Genomic DNA, 19,933 nt, shown 5'->3' on the forward strand with positions numbered 1-19,933 from the left:
TTCCTCGACACCAGGGAGCGAATAAATAGATGGATGGACTGCTGAACGCCTGATTGACAGCCATCCAATTCGCGGCCCATGCCAGCTGTCCCACCTGTCAAACATGCCCGGCGAAATTAGTTGAAAGCCATTTGCGAAGGGAAAAAGGAACAAATGTGTTTATTTCTTCCTTTTGGCCAATGGATTTTGGCCGTTGTTCGTAAAAATGCGTGAAAAGTTGCCTCGGATTCGACGGCATTCTGTCTGTCAACTGGAGCGGTTGGGACCCAAACCAACCGGCGAATGTTAAACGATTTTATTTGATTTTATTCAACTTTATTTATTTTCATTGCACTTTTCGGTTTTGTGTCCGTTGTTCATTTAACAGGCTTTCAATTTGTAACACTCGTCGTCGTTTGTCCTCGCTCTGAATGACTTTATTTGTCGCATTATGTGGACCTTTCGAAAGTATTTGCGAAAAAAAGGGTTCGAGCCGCCCCTTCTCGTGTGTGTTTCGGTTGGAGTTGGACACTCGACGGCCATTTAATACGGTTATAAAAAACAGCGTGACGCATTATTTGTACGTATAAACTACAAGGACATCCCAAGTGTATTACATGATTCCAAAGCATAATTATGTGATCAGTGAATGTTAGTAGAGATCGGTGATTACTTTTTACTTTCTCGAAGAAACCGAATCACTTGGCCCACAATCTTGAGTATCCAGCAAGTCAACTGTAAATGCATCCAAATAGCCAGCTCGAGTGTTTGCAGATGTGTGAGCAAATGATTTTTGAGCATTAGCAGGGATACAAAACTCAATAGTAGATTAGCACGTCTCGGTCTGCTATTAAAATATTAACACAGGGCGAAGGACAAAGTGCAGCAGGTTAGAAAAGGGGTGATCAGGAGGTGAGCAATTAACACACTCGAATCTGGAGCTGCAGATTGGAGCGAGCAGCAGTCTGATAGTTAGATAAACAAATACAAGTGCCCACCCGCACACGCGGGACAAAGGAAGTTGGCAAGGACGTGCGGAAGGAAGCTGCTCCTGATAAGCAGCGGGGATGGCGGGGATAGCGGGTGCGAGCGAGACGGTAATTCAAAGCCGAGTGAGATGCAAGGTAACATGCAAATTGACAGACAGGACGTTTGCCAGGACATGGGCAAACACAAATACAAACAAAGCACAGATAGATGCTGATGGAGGTGGGATCGAAGGGAAACGTCATCGCATGAATTGCATTAGTTGCACTGGACGGACTGACGGACGACTTCGTATTCCACTTTGTTTTTAGGCGTTTCCGAAGCGGGAGAACTTCCCTATGCAAATATGACAGCCACCCCTGGCATTGTGTGCGGCGATGACTAGGACGATAAAGTGTCAAATTGCTTCAATTTAACGCTTCATAGGGGAAAGACCCCGTGGAAAACCAGCTACCAGCTGGGGTGCAGATCACGGCGACTGACGGGTGAGTTGGCCACGCTGGACGATTATGACGGGTTTCTCTTTTTTACCGCTCCGTACTACCAGGTAGTCCATACTACCCATTGTTCCCATCCGTCCATTGTTTGCGCTTGTAGTTGATCCTTTAGAAAAGTCAAAAAGGGCTTGGAAATATCCCTTCTACCTTTTTTGATATTCGTGTTTATTTGCAGAGGTGAATTGGATTGTCAGAAATGGGCTTTCATTGCTCTGATCCTGGAGTACTCGTAATTATGCGATGTGAAAAGAGGGAACCATCGTAAACCGGAACTCAGCTATTTAGGCAATTTGCTTTATTATTGAAAACGATTCTATCGTGTACAAATATGATGAAAAGAAATATTTTAATTATGTTTTACTAAAGGGTTTCAAACGGGATCTGCGTTCTTACAAACTATTTTGAAAAAATAATGGGTATGGAGATTATACGATTTAGGTATAAAGGCAATAGAAGGGATAGATTTGTTTCGAGTCTGACTAAAAATCGAACCATTTTTCCATAATAATTCATTTACTTAGAATTATGTGTACATACTTGAAAAACATAAGTGTTCTGTTTACTGAAGATTATGGGAGTGAACAATAATACCTAGCTGTTCTATGAAATTGTATCTATGACATAGTTTACATTACCGCGTAATGGGCTTTGTAAGAATTATATAACGTGGCAAAGTCGGGGTGCTTACATGACATGATTTCCAGTTTTCTAAGGACAAGCTCACATTTGGTTTTTTGTCTCTCAGAATGTCCTTCCATAAGCTACACCCCAACTTACCCTAGGAACTCAGATGTGACTCGCCGTTTCCGGGCTTACTCACTCATTTCATTTCGCCGGGTTTATCCCTTTTATGGCTTGTTCGGGGATTTACATTATTATCTGCTTCCGAATTTCGGGCAGTGTTGCCTGCGCAGCTACGCTGCCCTTGTCCATGTTTATTTATAACTTGCAATTGTAATTAGGATTACTTTTTACTTATTTGCACAGTTGTTGGAGTGCCTCGCCAAAGGACAACAAAGCCCAAGGACGAGAGTGCGCCAGTGGCATAAAAAGCATATTTTACCATTTTTACTTCGCGCAGGCTTTCCCAAAAACACCGAATGGAGGGTATCTAAGTATTTGTCCAGACGGCTTAGTGCATAGAAGTCCCCTGCTCACAGCCTGGTATCTAGTTAATGGGATGCTTATGTTGGTATTTTGATAATGGCAGCAGTTCTGCGTAATAAGAGGAACTGCTGATATTGTGGATTTGTGAAGAAACCACCGATGGGAAGGACACTGCATGAAATAAAAACCACAAATATTTACCCTTGTAAACGAAATTAAATAGCTCGACTTTCTCCCTAAAGGTTTGATAATTAACTTGTTTGATTTAAACATAGTACTTTTGCTTACTTTAGTTTTGGATCAGTTAAGTGGTTTCAATATTAAGTAATAACCCATGTCTGATAGATTTATTTTCCAGTTATAGTAGGAAAAGCGCTAAGACAACGAGGTAATTTGAGCTATAAATAGTTGTATACCTAGCACTTTTGTTAGGCCAAGCACGATTGTTTTTGACGGGGCAAATGCGCTAATCATGCGCCTAACCCTCGAATTTATCACACAACCCAGGGGAAATTTACATTACTGAGGCGGCCGAGTGGCATACCATTTTCCCAGTGGGAAAGCTCCGCTAAATCCTAAAAAATGATGGCGAATAGTGCGGGGTCGTGGTTCGTGCTCAAAACCCGATCGCCGTGATTAATGAAGAGGCGCATGGTCCTAAAAAACTCAGCGCACCACGGCAACTCCCCAAATGGCATTTCGGGAAATTAGTATGAGAAATTAACAAGTGCTCGCCATTGGTCATGTCGGCTTAGTGGAACAGATTCCCATTCCGGGCACACGGCTAATGTGTGGAGGTAATCCGCTGCTCGGTTCGCCGGAGTCACCCGTGGTTCTTGGTTACAGGATTACCAGGGCAGGAATATTAGCCAGAGATGGGGAAAGCGGAAAAGAAAATGGTCCGGATGACCTCCGTTTTTACGGGCCACATTAAAATTCAGTTCTTTTTTTTTCAAGAAGCTCTTGCCCCTCTTGAGGTTTCCACTTGCTCTAATGCTTATCTTCAATTTGCCGTCGACCACATCACACTTTTCACTTACTGCTTCCTCTCCATTTGTTATTTTTCCCGTGACGTCCTCGAGTTGCATCGATGGAAATCTTTTAAGCCGACCCCGGCATCGACATCCCCTTTTCCTTCCGTTGGTTACCAAAATGTGATTTAATCCATTATTTGTAATGCTGCCTCTCATTTCCCATCGCCCCTGTCGCTCTGCCATTGCACTTAATCGCATATAAATAAAAATTTTCCCTTTTCCTTTCACATTCCATTTTCCATTGTTTCCACAGCGCCGTATCCGTATCTTTTTCCTGCTCGGAGTTCAGAGTTCGCGGTCCAGCCAAATCATCCCCGGCTTTTCGCGTTCAGTCCCAGGTGTATTTGTTTGATTCATTGCGTAGTTGTTGCACAGAACACGCGAGCATCCCCTGCCCCACCCCCAAAATTTTCCACCCTGCCACGGTTGCTGGGAAATGCATCATGTGCGCGACGTATGTCGAAATTGCATGCCCCTTTTGTTTTTGCTGTGTTAGTGTGTTGATTCGCAAATTAATGTAATGCATACTAATTCGGTGATCGATTCGACAGGGTCGCAAAGTTACATTGTTTATTCAAAGCGATTTATTTAACTCATAACCATTTGCATTATCGCACAAATTGTTTAATTGTTTAATTTTTAGCGTTTAAAGCAAAGTTCCTATAATTGCCTATTATCATAATCGAAAGCACTGCGTAATGATACCCTTTCCATACCAATATTATATATACATACATATATATCCTGAAATATATCATCGATTGTGCAGTAAATTGTCGTTTTAAGTTTGATAAGCTAGTGTTTTTCAACATCCTGAGTGCAAAGGATATCGAGTGTGATAGATTGAAAGTCTGGAAGCGTTGTTCCTGGCGGGCTGCGATGATTTTGCGGCAACAATTAAGTTTCCACATGAGCTGGCCTTAATATGAAACTGATTTTCAACATCTGTTTTCATTTTCAGATCTGCTCGTGCTCATGACCAAAAGGGCAATGGAGAGGAAATCATACAGACGCCGTCGCCCGGTTGGTCGCGTCTAAATTTGGCATCGGAAAAGTGTCAGAAGCCATAACTCCAATCCGTGCCACTCCGCGGATCTCCACAGCCACACTCCTCAACCCGTGGCACGTGTAATTCGCCCTGCCTTTTTATGTCATTCCCCCGCTGCCTCACGTCCTTTGGTGTCCACTGGGCCGGGTTGGATCCATTTTTACAGCGGCGTTAATTAGCCGCAGCCTCTTGGATGTCTGGCTGGGCACAGCTGCTGGGGTTGCTCCGAGAATTCCCCATCTCAAATCGACTATCTAACAAGATGGAAATTATATGGGTATAAATAGGCAGTAATAACTGAACTGAAGAACTGAACAAACAGACTTAAATACTGCAAGTACTCTTTAAATCGTTTGATTAACTTAACTTTTACATCTAATGCTATAAGTGAAGAGTTATTTAGTTGTTGGTTTGACTCATTAACTTTATGCTAGTTTGGTTTATGATACACTTAAAGCAATATTCTTATATCTTATAGAAATCTTTATTTTTCCTGTTAATGAGCACAACCTGTTCCAAATTCCATGCCTTATGTGGCCGAAACGCACTTACTTAGCCCATTTAGCTGACTCCGCGCCCTCGCATTCGTCCTGGCCAAAACCCTCTGGTCAGGGCTAATCCTTGGAGCACGTCAGACACTTCCACGTCCAAAGTGTCGTACTCGGTCGGCTGTGTAGCTATAAAGTAGCCGACTCCGAGAAGTTGGGGGGCGTCGCCGGCGACAAGTCGCCAAACACTTTGGTTGCTCATTAAAATTCATCCACGCAGATTATTAACATTTGCATCTAATTTGCATTCGTAAGATACAAGGCCGACAATTATGCGGCTATGGCGAACGTATCGGAGGCAGGGGCGTTCGGTGGGTCAAGGGTTATGGGTTAGGGGTCGAAGGCGAAGTGAGGCCTCTGCGCTCAACTTATTTATGCATACGTTTCCAGTAGTAAAATGTTGCCACAGCCACGGCGACATCCACATCCACATCCACAACTACAACTACAAGTGCAGCGGCAGAAACAGGACACACACGCTCACACTAGCAGTTGCAATAATCGTATGCAAGGAGGCTGGGTTCAACGAGGTTAAGTGCAATTAAATTATCAAATTATTGCCAAGTCTTAGCTTGCTGTTTATAATCTGGTAAGTCAGCAATCCGCCGACACCCCCTTTCCTCCGCCATCAACCAAACAGCTTGGGTCATAAACTGGTATTAGGCAAAGTTTCAATTAGTTGGCGCTAAGTGGACTCTTCAGGTTCGAATTTCAGACAATGGTCGACGTCATAAATTTGCTGGCGAAACTTTAATCATCGGAGGAAAATCAAACTGACAAGTTGAGAAGAGGGGGTGCAAAGTTGCGCAACTCCAAGGAAAAGCCGAGTTAACCACACATCAGGCCAATATATTCAGTGTAGGCTCTATTTCCCCGGAGTCCTCAAAAACACGCAGATTTGGTTAGGCGTTCAATAAACTGCATGAATTTTGCACAAGTTTGTGGTGAGACTCAATTTTAATATGGGAACTTGGGTTAAGAATTTCAAATAGTTGCTGCTAATCAGATTGCTCCTTAAAATTGTCCTCCGGGGAGCGAAAAGCTTGTTATCCAAATTAAAATAGGAAGTCCAGTCTTTTGTCAGGGGAATATTAGTTACTTATATAAGTGTCTATGGTTTATAGTAAGAGTTAATGGTTACTAATAATGGTTACTAATATAAGTTGCTATGGTTTATAGTAAGAGTTAATGGTGCCAACTCACTTATGATGACGTCATAATCCCATTAGCACCTTTGCTTGAAATATCATTTCCCAAGCAGAACCCACATTTTGCACCGGGCTTCCATTTGCAAATTGTTACCCGCCGCCGCTCAATCGAAAGTATTTTAAAGTCATTTATTTCAAAATGGGTCTGCGCATCCCCAGCTGGACTCAGGTGGGCAGAACTTAAAACCCAAAACACGTAATACAACCGACCTGCCATAAAAAATTCATTTGACTTAAAAACTTCTACAGACAGAAAGTGTACAGGAAAAAAATGAAAAAAAAACGAAAAGTGAACACGAGGAGGGTTGTGGTCGAAATTGATATTAAGTCAGGCGGCGCGTGTCCATTACACGCATTTCGCTTTGAAAGGGAAAGGGAAGTACAGGTATACGAAAAGGTATATGAATTAGAGATGGGAGTATCTCAAATTGTCAGCTAATAGTGTTAAATAATACGTTTGTATAGATAGTTAAGTATTAACTACACTCAAGTTAGAGCTACAACTTTCGAGAGGTTCTCTGGGGATAGAAGGTCTCTAGTTTGGTGTCCTGGGCCCGTCTCACGATTCTCGAACCCAATCACGATCGCATCTCCAATTAGCGGAAGACGGGGCTAAGGACAAAACATATTTCCAGCTAAACTGACAGTTTTAAGTCACGTGCCTTCTCCTTGTGCGCGGCATTTGCAAATCAAATCAGGCAACTGAATTTACTTAGACCGCCGAGAATCGGGCCAAGCCGCGCGGAAATTGTGGTCGGTGGTTCCACTGCCTTCGATGGGGATGTATGTGTGTGTATATGGTTAGCAGGGGCTGGAGGAAACGGAAGTGCTGGCCTGGTGCCGGGCTGAAAGTGGCCGCCACTCCACCCCCCACAGTCGAAATCCCCTCGCCATGGTGCCGCTTCTGGTCGGCGTTTTGTCAAAAGCAGCACGTGAACTATTAAAATCACTTAAGTCCCATTCACGTCACGTTCTCGACGCGAACCGAAAACTTGCAACCGATTGATATAAGCGATATCTTTGAGTGTGGCTGCCCCATCGGCATCGCCATCGCCAGTGAGTGGGAGTGAGATAGATGAACTGGCTGGCCAAAAGTTCGATAAAGTTGAAAATTTGCATATTCTGGCTTTAAACTTCGAAACGAATGACTCGCACTTGATGGGTTGAGAATGGGAGTATAGGTCAAGTTTATATTTTGGGTATCAAACTCGCAGCATTAGTATTGATTTTCGTTTGGTATTGAACTCGACAAGTTTATCAATTGAGAAATCAATGGAATATGGCATAAAATCCAGTTTACATCAACATCACTTCAAATTTATCGATTAATGCTATGTTTAATCTTGTATTCCACTGCAAGCCACTTTGGTCCACCCTAATGTGCATGCATAACATACATTGCATATTTCGAAAAATGTCCTCAGCACTTATGTAAAACTTTTATTTGATACATAACATGTGAATAAAGAATTGTGTGCCCAACGAAACTTGATTAGAATATTTGAATACATTTTGACGCTTCACGAAATTCGCTTTGTGTGCGTCCTGTAATGAAAAATTGTGCAAATCTGCATAAAGGCAAAAGCAAACAGCAAAACCAAAGTGAAGCATGAGCAATCTGCAATGAATTGCACAAATGCTATATGCTGTATGTATATATGTGCATGATGGTTGGTTTTGGCCAAAATAAATTTGATCAAAGCTGATTATTTACAGAGGGCAGCCGGAGTTGTTGACCCAATTCAGTGGCACAGCCGTGTTTTCGCCGACTCGAATAAATAAACAAATGTGCACATTATTCTGATTAAGATACCGATGCAATAGCAAACGATTTGATTAATTCCAACGTTATTGCTGCCCATTCAAAAGCAATAAAATTTGGTATAATGTTTTTGGCCATATTTATACGTTTAAACGTATTTGAAGTGCATCTCTTCACCATCACTGATTAATTACAGACAAATAAATTTCCATTTCGCGGCGTGTGGAGACGATAAACATATTTAGCACTCTGCTCACAATTTATTTTTGCTCCTGCCCTCCTCTGATTTCTATAATTCTTATTTTTTCATTCATTATTATTAATTACTCTGACGGCTTGTGCCTACGCTAATGAGCACCGAAATAGAATTCAGTCCATAACGCGGGCCAACTTGATGGGGAAATTGGTAAGCACGGTGCTCATCCGTTTCTTTGCTCCTTTGCGATCCCACAAGTAACTTTATTTGTCTTTCGGGCACCCACACCTTGACATGCACAATTTATGCAAATGATGCTGTGTGTGCGGTTGGATACAGAAGGTTGGGGCAGCGGTGGGGTAAGGGTAGGGTTCTATTGCCCGAGAGCAAACATAACCTCATTCTATATCGGGCTTCTTGGCTAATATTGCGCTGGCGGCGGTGGTGCTGTTGTTGTCTCGCTAGCGTTGTATGAAAAATGATTATAAGTGGGTCACAGGATATGCAAATTTTTCTATTTTTACGCTCAGCTTAGTCCAGCACAGTTGCAGCTGTTGCCGCCAGAGGGTGCTGCCAAGATAGATGGAGCCAGTGGGGAGCTAGCTGGATGGTGGGGGTTTGTCTCCTGTTGAGTTATATGCACCGTTGACTACTTGGCAAAAAGACATTTTGCTCTGTGCAAATGCAACGGAAAGTTGGCAAAGAAAATGGCGAAAGTTTTTACACTCTCTTGTATTTTATAGCCATGTTCCAAAGTGGAGACGCAGTGGAAAGTGTCCACCTTCTGCAACACTTTAAATCACCCAGCAGGCAGAAATGGACTTTAAGCACAAAACTGTAGGAAGACTTTAAGCAAACCGAACAATTAGGCATTTCAAATATTTTTGAATCTGTTCCGAACCTTCTTTAAAATTAAATTTAAGAGCAAGTAAGCTGATTACGCAGCAGTGTGCGATAGAAATTTGATCAATAATCTATAGATTTCCCATCGGAAAAGATGTTGATGAAAATCCTCATTCTAATAACTTTGCGGCTGCTTCCTGATACATGGTGGAAAGCCCTTGAGCAGTAACTTTTCCCGTAGAATTCAACAACAGCCATAAAATATATGTTTGCCCACACACACACACACACACACCAGCACACACGCACACAATGGCAACATCTAATCAAAATTGCGCTTGTGGTGGTACTGGTGACCATGTGCCCTTTAAACAGGATGAGGACAGGACGAGGTTTGTTTGTTCTGCTGATGCTCACGGCCATTTGCTCTTTTCTCGTCCACTTCCTCTTCATACAGTGAAAGTTTATTTCATTTTTGTACCCCACCGCACCCCACCACCCCCCGGGATGGTTTATTTTCCAGTATTTTTGGTATACCTTATATCCATGAAATTGTACATGGTGGAAAGCCACGGGTCAGCTGAAGATAAAGTTCGTTAAGTTGGGTATTCTCGACTCTGAAATTGAAATGTCACAAAAACATTTTCAGGTCAGTTGTCCCAGGAGGATCGGAAATACGCAAAGTACTCAGAGTTTCTCCAATTTCAATTAAATGTAGAATTCAAATGAAGAATTCAATCATATTTTAATGGATCAATACTACAAGCCATTACAAGCCCTACAAGCCATTATCCTTATTCTGTCCTTAAGTCGCAGACAACCCAACTACATTCACTAAGATCTAAATACATTTTTTGGCAAAATATCCATTATAATAACAACAGCTTACTTCGGCTGGCAGCTGCTTTAAGGAAAGTTTAAAAATCGACCACGGCCCACTGATGACCTATCTGCAAACCCGATTGCAGTCCCAACTCACCCACTTTTCCAACTCCTTTGCAGCTTTTTCAGCTTTCCCTGCTCTTAGAGAGAATTTTTAGAGGTTTCCCTGCTTGTTTTTGCTGCTTAGTTTGGCAAAAACACGCAGCGACCATTTTTCATATTTTCATTTATAAATTTATTATAAAGCCAACAGCAACGGCACCGAAGGAGTGAAGTAGGGCGGTCTAGGGTGGTCTAGGGTGGTTCTGGCTGGTTCGGGGTGGGCTTAATAGCCCGCTCTGGACTGAGAGGCTCGAGGTTGGAGGTTCGAGGTTCTGCGGCTTAGAGCCCGGCTACTTTGGCATTTATTTTAAATTATAGTTGGTAGTAATAACTAATGCTCAGCAAACTGCGGAGCACTGCGAAGCACTGCGGTGCGCAGGGGATCAGCTTTCGGTTGCCATGTACATAGAAATTATAGACATTTGGGCCGTAAGTTCGCATTTAGTAGCTACCCTCTAATGACGGGTTTTCGGGAAAAGCCGTCGAGGAAAAGGAGTTCTCTGACAGCAGCGCATTTCGATATGACATGAGGCAGGCGAAAAGTTTGTTTTCTAATTAAATTTACTACAAAATTAATGTAAATTCAACAACTTCCTGCCAGCTCTGCATAATTATGAAAATTCCAATGTACGGCAGCATTGTGGGGCAAGGGGAATAAATCCTCGAAGCGGACATTTTTCGGTTGCACTAATTGAAAATTCCTCAACTCTGGCACCCATAACTGACAAGCTTTTCAAACACTCCGACTCCGAGTGGTTAAATTCAGTGGCTAAATTAAATTCAACATTAATACGATACGCACTGTGAATCGATCTTCCCAAACACAGAATATATGAGCTAATGAAATATGAGTGCGGAAAGTAAAGGGTCAGCCGCAATTCAAAAGCAATCATACGCCTATCATGGAAGCCCCACAAACAAGTTTTTGGGGCTTATGAGCAGAATAGAAACCGCCCAGCAGGCGAAAGAAACAAAAATTACAATGCTTAATTATGAAAAGTGTTTTGCTCCTTTTGTTGGTCCTTGCGCACATGAAGCCATGGGTTAATGAGCGAGAATTATAATGAATTATTCCGTGGAACGAACAACCCTTGCGTTCGCATATGGGTCACTCGGATCCCCAAGGACCGTTCGAGGGGTGGTTCTAATGGGGCTAATCAAATATTTGACATTCGCTGGAGCCGCGTTTTCTCCATTAAATGTTGCCTAGTTTTATTAACTAAGCAAGGCAATTTACTTGCTGGTTATTTTGAATGTAGAATGCAGCGCATTTATCTTAATTTTCTGAAATAAGGGTTTCGATAAATCTCTCACTTAATATAGATAAAATGTCCTCATTGTGATCAAAAAAGATATGCGTAGATGCGGGTTTTCAGAATGGCAATCTTGGCGGAAAACTGACCAACAAAAGCGCGATGTGAGCTACGCACCCAATAAATATTTATATGTGTGTGTGTCTTGGCCCTTCGAGTGTGCGTGTTAATTAAGAATTTGCGGGGCAGACAGACGATTAAATGGGTACGAAAATGCGAACACGCCCACAGGATCCCACCCTTTTGCCTTCGTCACGCACATGGCAACCATTAGTTTTGTTGTTTAAGCGGAAGATAATCGAATAGATTAATGGTATGCGTAAAACTAAATACATATTGATTCGCATTGATAAATCAGTTCGCTACACTCAGTCTCTCTGACGCAGATAGCAATCTCTGAGTAAAAATAGTGGACTACAACTTTGTAGTTAAAGTGAAGGAGAGCCAAGTTTGTGCCACATTAGGTTTAAATCGATGTGACGATAATGTTGGGGTTACTAACCGAAATAAATGTATTGATAACATAGTCAGAAAATCGCAAACAAACCATTACAAACATTTTCAGTGTGATAAGGAAACCACTATCAACTCGTTCGCACTAACTACTTATAAAGTTGCGGAACTTAATTGTTAAACGGGTTATCTTAGCCTAGCATAACAAACCAAACGATGTGAGTGGCTTATCTGCGGAAGGCTGATGTGACATCTGAAGTTGGCGTCTGTGCATTATCGTGTATAAAACACTACTGTTCTGTACTCTAAGTCATGGAGGCTCAAACGAGGGGCTTAAGCCCCTGACGGTTGTCACGGCTTAAAGTGATGATGATGATGTTGGAAAAAAGGAAAAGCCATATCCTTGGCTTTCCCAGTGGTTAGGTTTTGTGCGGATGATAACAGATGCTTTGTAATCTTCCTGACTCAGACGAATCCAAAGAATACACTATAACACTATACACTAAATCTTCTTGAGAGCTATGCGATAGGTATTCCTTTCGATTCCCATATGGTATATGGTTTTACTACTTCAAGGACTAGCAGCTCCTTGATTACCCCTAAATTGTTTGAGTTCTGGGAATACAGTGCACATAACAATCACTTAATAGGTATTCAAATATGAAAGCAAACAAGTCACCACCTGATTGCATGGCACTCGAAGTGGTTTGATAAGGCTTATCTGAGCTTTTGATTCCGTTTAAGGCGAGACCTAATTTACTAATGAACCAGTTTACTTGCAATCGTCGTTGTGGTCAAATGGGTGGAATTTTGAGGTGCCTCGCCCTCCAGATAGTGGTTCTGATTGCCGGAGCCCATGGAGCCAACATTCTGGGTCTGTTCACCAGCCTGAGTCCGTCGCACTTGGTCATCCAGATGTCGATGGCCCGGATTCTAGCCGAGAGGGGGCACAACGTGACTGTAGTGACGGTCCTAAAACCACCGTCTTTACACAAGGATATCAACCACATTCTGGTGCCAATGGAAGAGGATATCCTGCAGGCATTCGGTTCTCTGGTCGGTGGAATGACAAAGACGGACAATAGCAATGCATATACGTCCATGTTTCGATCGGTCAGACAGTTGTCCGAGACGTTCTCCAGGATGGGTGATGTGATGAAGCAGCCGTTGGTTAGAGATCTCTACGAGCACCCGGACAACAAGTTCGATTTGGTCATGGTGGGCTACTTTATGAACAGTTATCAACTGGCCCTGGCCCACAAACTGAAGGTTCCGCTGGTGTTGGCCCTTTCAAACCCGCCATCGTTTTTGGGATACTTTTTGGGCAACCCCTGGGAAGTCTCATATGTGCCTGCCATGAATATGGCCATTGAAAGTGGCAAACCCCTGGGCATTGGACACCGTATGCTCAACCTGCTGGGAAACTTGGCACAGCGGCTGTTCATGTTCATAATTGAGTTTCGGAATGCCAGGATCTACAGGTTGGTATCAATATGATGTTTAATCAACAGTAGCTACTAAATCTAACTTTTTCAGAGATATCTATGGCGACGATCCCACTCTGCCCAGCTATGAGGACTTGAACAAAAACATATCGCTCATCTTCTTTGCCTCGCATGGGATTAGCGAAGGGCCCATTCGTCCCAATGTGCCAGCTGTGATCGAGATCGGAGGAATACAAGTCAAGGACCAACCCGATAAGCTGCCACAAAACTTGGAACAATTCCTGAGCGAAGCTCCACACGGAGCTATTCTACTCAGCCTGGGATCCAACCTAAAGAAGGACCATTTGAAGTCATACACAGTGCAGAAAATGTTTAATGTGCTCTCGAAGCTGCAGCAGAAGGTGATCTGGAAGTGGGACGACCTGGATAACTTACCGGGAGAGTCGGATAACATACTCTACTCCAAGTGGGTGCCGCAGGACGATGTCCTGGCACATCCGAACATAACGCTGTTCATCAACCACGCGGGAAAGGGCGGCCTAACGGAGGCCCAGTATCATGGCAAACCCATGCTGGCCCTACCAGTTTTCGGTGACCAGCCCTCCAATGCGGATGTTATGGTGATGCAGGGCTTTGGAATCAAGCAAAGCATCCTCACCCTGGAGGAGGACAGCTTCCTGCAGGGCATTCGAGAGGTACTCGATAATCCCAAGTATGCCACTGCCGTCAAGTCGTTCTCCACTCTCTACCGGGATCGTCCATTGAGTGCTCGGGAGACCCTGATCTACTGGGTGGAGTACGTGATCCGCCACCACGGAGCTCCGCACATCCAGAGTCCGGTGGTGCACATGAGCTACATAGCAGCCAATAACCTGGACGTCTATGCTGTGATCCTCGGAACGATTGTTGCTCTCTGCTTTATTACTAAATTAGTGTTAAGTTTAATTGTTAGAAAAATTAGGAACAATTCTACAAAGGCAAAAGTTAATCAGAATCATAAGCTCAAGAAGAAATAGAGCTAGTACTGCAAACTATTTATAACAAAAAGTTGCCCACCTCCAGCCAAATAGTTACTAATAGAGCAAGATTATAAATATTTATATTAAATTCAAATCAATTTTCATTTCGTTTTAAAAACGGAACCGAACCGGAACTATTTTTTTAATAGCATGAATTCAATATTTGCATTTAAGTACTGGGACCTTTCACGAAACGGAATATAATGCTTAAAGGTATAAAAAACATTTTAAAAGTTAAGCATTTTTTATTCGTTTTTTGGATTTTCATATTTTAACAATTTCTTTTTCATTTTATATGTCCTCTTTATTTTGCCACACTGAACTTCAGGGCCACAAGTTGTCACCATTTGGTGTTCGCAAAAGTCATAAAATCATTTAAATAAACAAACCGCTTTCGGTGAGTGGGGCAGTTGGGGGTATGTGGGGGGTCCTGCTGAATATCCGACCCTCCGGTCCGCAGTTAAGCGCCAGTTTTTCGCGACCCTATTCCGACTTTTCCTGTGGCGGTCACTTTTGTTTTTATTTACGGCTTTCATGCTGCTCCTGGGCTCAGTTGGTGGCCAACGAGAGGTCCTATCTGCGCTGCAACTACGTGCGGCAACATATAAAATTTGCATTAAAATTACTTTGATTGCAAATTGGTCGCCCGGCTACAAAAAATGCATTCTGCAAATCCCCGACTCGTTTTTATGATCACTTTTTTTCCCTTTTTTTTTTTTTGTTTTTTGTTTTTTTGCATTCGCAAAATGTATTCTCTACCGTTTTTGGTCGCGTGCAGCCTATTAAAAAATATGTTTTTGCGTAAAATATTGTATTTTTAAGGATTATTGATTTTATTTGACCACCAGGGGTGCCATTTGGCTGGCTCGTTTTGTTTTTACACAACCTTTTAAGCCCATTAGTCGCGCAGCAAAGGGGTATATTGTGGAGGTGCAAAGTATGTAACAGGTAGGAGATAGACTTTTCCACCCACAACGAGGATTAGGGGAGTGAGCCCCAATGGACTGGCGAATATAGTATTGAATACATGCTATAACAAATCCAGAACCGAAAAGTTACAATGTTGCAGGTTGTATCTTGCTATCCTGCGAATATGTTGCACCAATATTTATATATACCCATGGTATACATGCCCCAATGCATTTAACAGTCTCCAAATTCAGCATTAAATGCAATGTCGATTGAATCAAATTAGCTGAAATGCAAATTCTTGCATTCTCTTCAGTGATAGAATGCAAACCGAGTGTACTGTGCAACTATTAAGCATATCTGCACCGAAATCAATGGCATATGTCAGCTTTAACTTTGGGCAGTTCGTCAATGCATTTATTCGATGCCTATATAGCAGTTGAAAGCGCACGCATGTAACGCCCAAAACCAAACGATGCAATTTCCAATGCATAATTCATTTGCCAACAAATTGATTGGAATGTTTATGCGCTTTCGTAGCATTTCAATTTACGCACAAACAAATTTGAATTACCTACAAAGCCTGCGACCAAACGCATTCGTATTCCCACTCCCCGCTGCTCATGAAAAACAAATGAAATGCAATGCGAAGTGGTTTTTGCGAAAAACAAAGGAATTCAAATCGAATATATCCTGTATGTGGTAGCCTCGTTGGGCTCGTCGTCGCCATAATTCACCACAAAAGTAATTTAAAACCATAGGACAGACAGGCGGCATAATGCCACTCCCCCTGCTGAAGGTCGACCATCTGAAGATCGGTGATATCGTAATGGATGTGCGAATGTTAAGCAACCCAACTCAACCACAACAAGCTGCTTTCCCACGCAGCGGAAAACTTTGATGAGCATCATTGAAATTGAATTTCCTACCAAGTGCCTCACCGTGCAATTTGTGTTTTCCCATCGTTAAATTTCGAGCTCTGAAAGTAATTGCAATTGCACTCCGTTCAGGGAATGCAACGCGGCACGTGCGGGGTGCAAATTGCCCGGGGAACCCCGAAAAAATACTGATTGAAACATATCGGTTTCACGACCCACTCAACTTCTCCCATCCGGCAGTGGTGGGCCAAGGGGTAGATTACGGATTGGATTAGATCGCGGATATCCCGGGGTCTGCGGCGTGAAATCGTGTTCTCTCCGGCATTATTAATTGCGTCTTGACATCTGTGTTTAATGTATTTATTGGAAAGTGTTCACAAAACCGCTTCCTGCCTGCCATAAAGTTTATTATTGTTTCGACAATCCTTGAATTGAAATGATTTCAAGTCGAGATATAAGATATTGAATCTTGTATTAGGAAATGCTCAAAATCAAACGAATTTTATTGGAGAAAATGTTTTTATAGCTCACTGCTTCTTTATTTTCCCAAAGTTCCCTTGCCAACAAATTTTAAAGGAGGCCAGTGAAAATTGTTCCTAACAATTTCAGTTTAGGCAATGAACCGTTTAATAATTGTTAATGCCTTGCCGTAATTTTCATGGCTCCAGTCATTTGGCCAAAAAAGGAAGTAAAAGATGGAAAAAGGCCGCCAAAATGACATAATCTGCCACATGTGGCATTTGAGCCAAGAAAGAAGGTGCGTGAACCCGCAAAATAACAAATGAGAACGGAAACTGACAATTGACGCGAGCTAAACCCAACAAAAAAAACAAAGAAAAGGTAATAAAAAAGGTAAGAAGTCCTTCTTTCTATTCTCGTCCTGGAAAATGACAGCCCAACAATATAAAAAAGTCTGGATGAAGGCGCCTTTCCCTTTTGCGATGGAAGTCAATTACATAATTACTTTCAAGCGATTTCCCACGAAATAAAATATCGGTCCAGCTACCTGAAATCGAATTCGAGCCTAATGGTCATTACTGTACGAGTATGGGTTCCTTAACCGAAAGAACACATGTGCCAGTTTAGGGGATCGAATGTGTGTGTGTGTGGCCCCTAACATTTTATCCACAGTTCTAGCCATAAATCGCATTTAGACCACAGGTGCGGTTGCTACCTGCATGAGAAAAAAAGGAGGAGCTCTTAGTTTACTCTGTTTCCTGTTGCACAACACCCCATTAAAAATACACCCGATTGCACCAAGATATACGTTCTATCTAATGAAAAGATGGTCACCACCAAATAAGGCAAATGTATCTTTTGGTTTGCTAGCTGTCTTTGTTTTCAAAGCCTATACATCTATAATGTATATATATGCGTTTATTTCCAATAAATTTAATGCAATCTCAAACTGTTAACGACAAGATTTTTAAAGTTGTTGAACATGTTTGCATTGGGTGGGTTCTGTAGTTGTTAAATCCTCATAAAATTCGAAGTCAGGTGGATAAATAAAGCTTTTACTTCAATGATTATACAATTGTATTCTCAAATTCATTTCCTAATGTTCCAAGTACCTCCTTTACCTATTGCATTTTTGTTTCTCCCTGTGTATTTACATATCCATTGAATAATTCCATAATCTGTACAGAGACATGGGTGAAACCTGAGAACCTTTCGCCTTTGTCAACGGATTGTTTCCCTGTCGATTTAGTGAAAAATCGGTTTGAAATTTGATGGCAAGCAAACTGACATGCAAAGTTGTTTCATTTGTTGTTTGGCTTTAAATATTTTTTTGGATTTTTTTTGACAGTTTCTCTAATTGCTTGCCGGGCGATTTCCGCCCCCGTCAAAAAGAGTGCGCGATTCAAAGTAGGAGAAATGAGAAAATGGGGGCGATGCTGTATGAGCTGGGTGGGATGGGGTTGGGTTTGGTTGTGGGTTAATCGGCAAGCTAATTTGCAATTAGGCCAACGAAAACTGAAATGGAATCAATGCATCGCATAGCCCACGGCGCTTTAGTTTAATTGAAAACTGAGCCGAGCAGGAGCAACTTTTAATGAAGATGGAGCTCCGAATGATGGAGCAAAATGACGCGGCGCAGGCATGGGTTGCCTGCTTCCACAACGGGAGCTGCAGTGGCAGTCGAGTGGGGGGCAGTTGCATTGAAAAGCAGTGGGAAAGCCAAAATTTCCTTCATTTGCCTAGGAAATTCGAGTGCCGTTGAGAGCTGCTCCATCCCACCAATCTATGCAGTTCGGTTTTTAACGCTCTCTGATGAAATGAGTGGGGCAACTGCGAAGGCAAATTGCAGTTGAAAAGGAGCAATTATTTTAAGGTTTGCAGCCTAGGGTTCTATAAATCAAAGTTACTACACAAACATTATGGTAATTTGATTATGCGAACTATTTCTATTTTCATGCAACTAAATCAAGAGCTAAGTATCTTTTTTAATCCTAATCTAAGTCGTGTACTTTTGTAACCTACTACTCCAGTTCCTTATAAAATATTTATCTAAATTATATTTTTAATGAGATCTAGAAATAAACTAAAGGTGAAAATGGTGAAGAACTTAAAACCAGTGGCCCTTTTACTCTCAAATTCCCTCTTCGTCGGTTTTGGCGCTAATTGGTTTGATTTTGAAAATGCCTGCATCTCGGTTCACTCAGAGTATCCTTTAACTTGCGTTCTGGAGCTTTAAAGCGAAACCTTGGAAGCAGTCCACTTAATTTGGCGAGGTTAATAGAACCAAGTAACAATGTCCAATCAGCGATTTTGGTTAACAAACGTGGAACGTTTGGTTTATAGCTTCAAATATAGCTTCTGCTCTGCAATCAAGGATATCCAATGAATGCATCCCTATTTGCTCTATTCTAAGCTGCTTTAAATTAATTTTACAAGTGCGAAACTTTTAATTGTTATCGAATCCAGCGAGAAAGGCATTGACAGTAGTTTTTTCCACTTAATGGGATGGGGTAAGTGCAAACTTTAACTTTGCCACTGAATGGGGCTAAAAGTCATAATTAGAAATCATTGCACAAACTTATGGCCCACTCACACTAGGCCTGCATCCTTGAAGGACTTTTCTGTGGAAACTGTGCGAACTTTCCGTTGACATATTTATTCTTGCTAAGAACTTATAAGTGCCCTTTTTGATATGGTCTGAAATGGTTTCTTAGCTTCGTAAAAAGGATATATTTCAATCCATTCTAGCAATCCTAACTAGCATATCATAGTTATATGAGTGTTTCTTGTACCTGAACATAAATATGACATTATTTGCACTTTACCATCGCAATAATATGATGGCCTAAGCTGTTTTTCTTATCTCCAACAATGTTTCTGAAATCTTGGCATTGTGCGAAACTTCAAAAACAGTGAAATTCCATCGTGGGCATAAGATTCGTTTCAATTACAAATCGAGAAACGTGACTGGCATGAGATGAGCGAAGCGATTCCAAAGTGGCAGTGGGAATGGCAGAGCAGCGGATCCTGGGATTTGACATTTGCATTTCAATTCCAGTTCCGCGTTTTTCCGCTACTCCAAATCGCATGACCCGAGGCGAACGATTCAGAAACAAAGACAGCGGACCACCAGAGGAAGGACCTCCTCGAATTTCCGAGCTGTGCTCCGATTTTTTGCTGCCGCCTTTTTTGCGAACTGTGCCGCGGGGTACCTGTTTGTTGTTTGCTTTGTTCCTTTTTTCGTTAAAAATTAAATTTAATTAC

At 42.1% G+C, this 19,933-nt stretch overlaps 1 protein-coding gene across 1 annotated transcript; it reads left to right on the forward strand.

The window, feature by feature from the left end:
• Positions 1-12,743: 12,743 nt before the first annotated feature.
• LOC6613602 (UDP-glucuronosyltransferase 1-6) lies at positions 12,744-14,517 on the forward strand. Its single transcript, XM_002038036.2, has 2 exons — positions 12,744-13,440; positions 13,496-14,517. The coding sequence occupies exons 1-2, from the start codon at positions 12,758-12,760 to the stop codon at positions 14,418-14,420; spliced, it is 1,608 nt and encodes a 535-aa protein (XP_002038072.1). The 5' UTR covers positions 12,744-12,757; the 3' UTR covers positions 14,421-14,517.
• Positions 14,518-19,933: the final 5,416 nt, after the last annotated feature.

Source organism: Drosophila sechellia, chromosome 2L (assembly GCF_004382195.2).
Source record: "Drosophila sechellia strain sech25 chromosome 2L, ASM438219v1, whole genome shotgun sequence".
Taxonomy (NCBI): domain Eukaryota; kingdom Metazoa; phylum Arthropoda; class Insecta; order Diptera; family Drosophilidae; genus Drosophila; species Drosophila sechellia.

What these genes read in the sequence shown, in the direction of transcription:
- LOC6613602 (XM_002038036.2), top strand. Translation starts at nt 12,758, where the DNA reads ATGGGTGGAATTTTGAGGTGCCTCGCCCTCCAGATAGTGGTTCTGATT. An exon ending in CGGAATGCCAGGATCTACAG is followed by an intron (nt 13,441 to 13,495) that starts GTTGGTATCAAT and finishes TAACTTTTTCAG; the next exon opens with AGATATCTATGGCGACGATC.